This window comes from Ornithodoros turicata, unplaced genomic scaffold (genome assembly GCF_037126465.1).
Source record: "Ornithodoros turicata isolate Travis unplaced genomic scaffold, ASM3712646v1 Chromosome23, whole genome shotgun sequence".
Classification (NCBI taxonomy): Eukaryota; Metazoa; Arthropoda; class Arachnida; order Ixodida; family Argasidae; genus Ornithodoros; species Ornithodoros turicata.
Window position 1 is genome coordinate 1635624 of NW_026999342.1, and position 2343 is coordinate 1637966.

General features: G+C 46.1%; 1 protein-coding gene across 1 annotated transcript; it reads left to right on the forward strand.

Moving 5' to 3' along the window:
• Positions 1-300: 300 nt before the first annotated feature.
• Positions 301-2109, forward strand: LOC135373250 (uncharacterized). The gene is made up of 4 exons (XM_064606482.1): positions 301-468; positions 603-798; positions 857-1144; positions 1294-2109. The coding sequence occupies exons 1-4, from the start codon at positions 323-325 to the stop codon at positions 2065-2067; spliced, it is 1404 nt and encodes a 467-aa protein (XP_064462552.1). The 5' UTR covers positions 301-322; the 3' UTR covers positions 2068-2109.
• Positions 2110-2343: the final 234 nt, after the last annotated feature.

Below are 2343 nucleotides of genomic sequence, written 5' to 3' on the forward strand. Positions count from 1 at the left end.
TGGAGGCGGAGGTAGGCGTTGTGATCACATTACAGACAACAGTGTGTATTTGCGATAGCCGGAGCAACGCGGAATGTTCGGAATGTCTCGCACAAACTGTTGCATCGTAAATTGTAGCAACACATACAAGAAGTGCCCGCCAGGAACCAAGTTTTTTCGGTTTTCGACGCGGCCGTGCTTCCAAGATCAAAGAGAGCGGTGGATTCGCAGCGTACGGCGTGTCAAGTGAGTGTCAAGATGTCGCATACCGCTCTGTAAAAGGCTATGAGCTTAAATTGCAGAACTTCTTTGTAGTGGCGATGGAACTGAGTGGCAACCATCCATGTGGTCAAAGATATGCAGCACTCACTTTGTGGGCGGTAAACCGTCGACAGACCCTTCTTCTCCGTCCTACGCCCCGACCATCTTTCCGTCGTCGTACCGCAACGTGAGCACGATTGTCCAGGACAAAAGTAACCGCTACAATCGGTGAGCCACATTTGTGATTTCACAACTTTTTGTTCGTTTCCTTTCACAAACATTTGAATATTTAATTTCGGTGAAAGCGGCTACATGAATTCAGAACTAAACCAATTTGACAAAAATTTGATTCTTCTACAAAGCTGGAGAAAGCGGGCATACACTCCTGTACGTTCGACGAATACAGATGAAGCAGATGGAGCTGATGATGCCATTTTGACAAATGCAGATGGAACTGATGACGCCATGTGCTACAGCGACACACCAGATGAGGCTCCATGCAATGAAACGTTGGTGTCATCTTTTCTGAGTGAAGCAGATGCTGGCCAGATGCATGAGGTATGTACAAAAGGAAATACTTGAAGGCATGCGTGAAATGTCAGCCTGTCTCTATTAGGTTGCTACACAAACAGACGAAAGTTGTGGCAACACAACTGGTATTTTCCTCAGTTGTGCACTTATCGCGACTGTTTCTGAGGCATCTGTACAATGCAGCTCGTTCCTGATGTCCCCAAAAGAGACATGTGAAAAAGGCATTGGAACCGTAAATGCAGATCAGTTTCAGCCGAGAGGCTTCCGTGGCTACGACTCTGTGACATCTGAAAGCGACCATGCTGAAGTCCTAAAGGACCTGACGGGAGTGTCTCCTACCTGCTTCGCAGTTCTGCTGGGGTTGTTGACACAGGTGCGAGGGTCTTGTAATACCAGCAAAGGCAAAATTTATATTGAACCCAATATACGAGCCCGAAGAAGTTAGGATACTTCTCCAGTTATACAAAGAGAAATAATTACACTCTGCTAACTGGTATTCCTTTTTCTTTTGTGTGTGTGTAGGTGAAGACTCCACGTGCAATGGACATCAGCCGTGAGAGTCGCCTTCTGCTTTTCTTAATGAAGATGAAACATGCCCTGACATTTGCTGCGCTGGGTGCCCTCTTCAGTGTACACCGCACGACAGCTTCCCGCACATTCTATGCCACTCTGGACACATTGTATTCGAAGACGCAAGGGTGGTTAATATGGTTTCCACGAGAGGTAGTGCAAGAGACGATGCCCCATTCTTTTCGGGAAAAGTGCCCAACATGCAGGGTAATCATAGATTGTACAGAAGTGCCAATTGAAAAGCCCCCTGAAGTCAGTGAACAAGTTAATTGCTGGAGCAGCTACAAGAGCAACTTCACATTGAAATTCCTAGTTGGTGTGACCCCTTGCGGCTTCATATCATTTGTTTCCCGTGTCTTTGGAGGGCGCTCAAGTGACACTTACATTACAGCAAACTCTGGATTGCTAGACTTGCTCGAACCCAATGATCTTGTGATGGCTGACAAAGGATTTCCCCATATCCGGTGTGACCTAGATGCACGCCAGGTTACGCTGGAGATCCCACCTTTTGCTCGAATGAATGAGCAATTCACAGCTTTAGAAGTGGAACGTACCTACAAGATAGCTTCCCATCGTGTTCACGTAGAACGCTGCATTCAAAGAATCAAAATATTTAACATCTTGAATGCAAAGTTGCCCCAAGAGCTCAGAAATCATGTGGACAAAATAGTAACTCTATGCTGCGTTCTTGCAAACATGCAGAAGCCCATATTTAAAAATCTGTGAAGAAAGAGAACAGAGAAATATATGACTCAGGGGAAAAGTGCTGACGCCAGGAATTAAGCTTAGGCCTTCCTGAATTCTGGTTAGGGGCGCCACTGTTGCACCACGACAGCAGCACATTCTCCTGAGTTAGAAGGCTTCAAGTACGAGGAGGATGGACAACCAATCACATTCCTCCCATTCTCTGTTACATCTTTCTCATTCGCTCATACATTCAGACATGAGGCAGGGCGTCATCTTGTTGGTCCAAGGTAAAGAAGCATTAGTCAAGGCAATGTA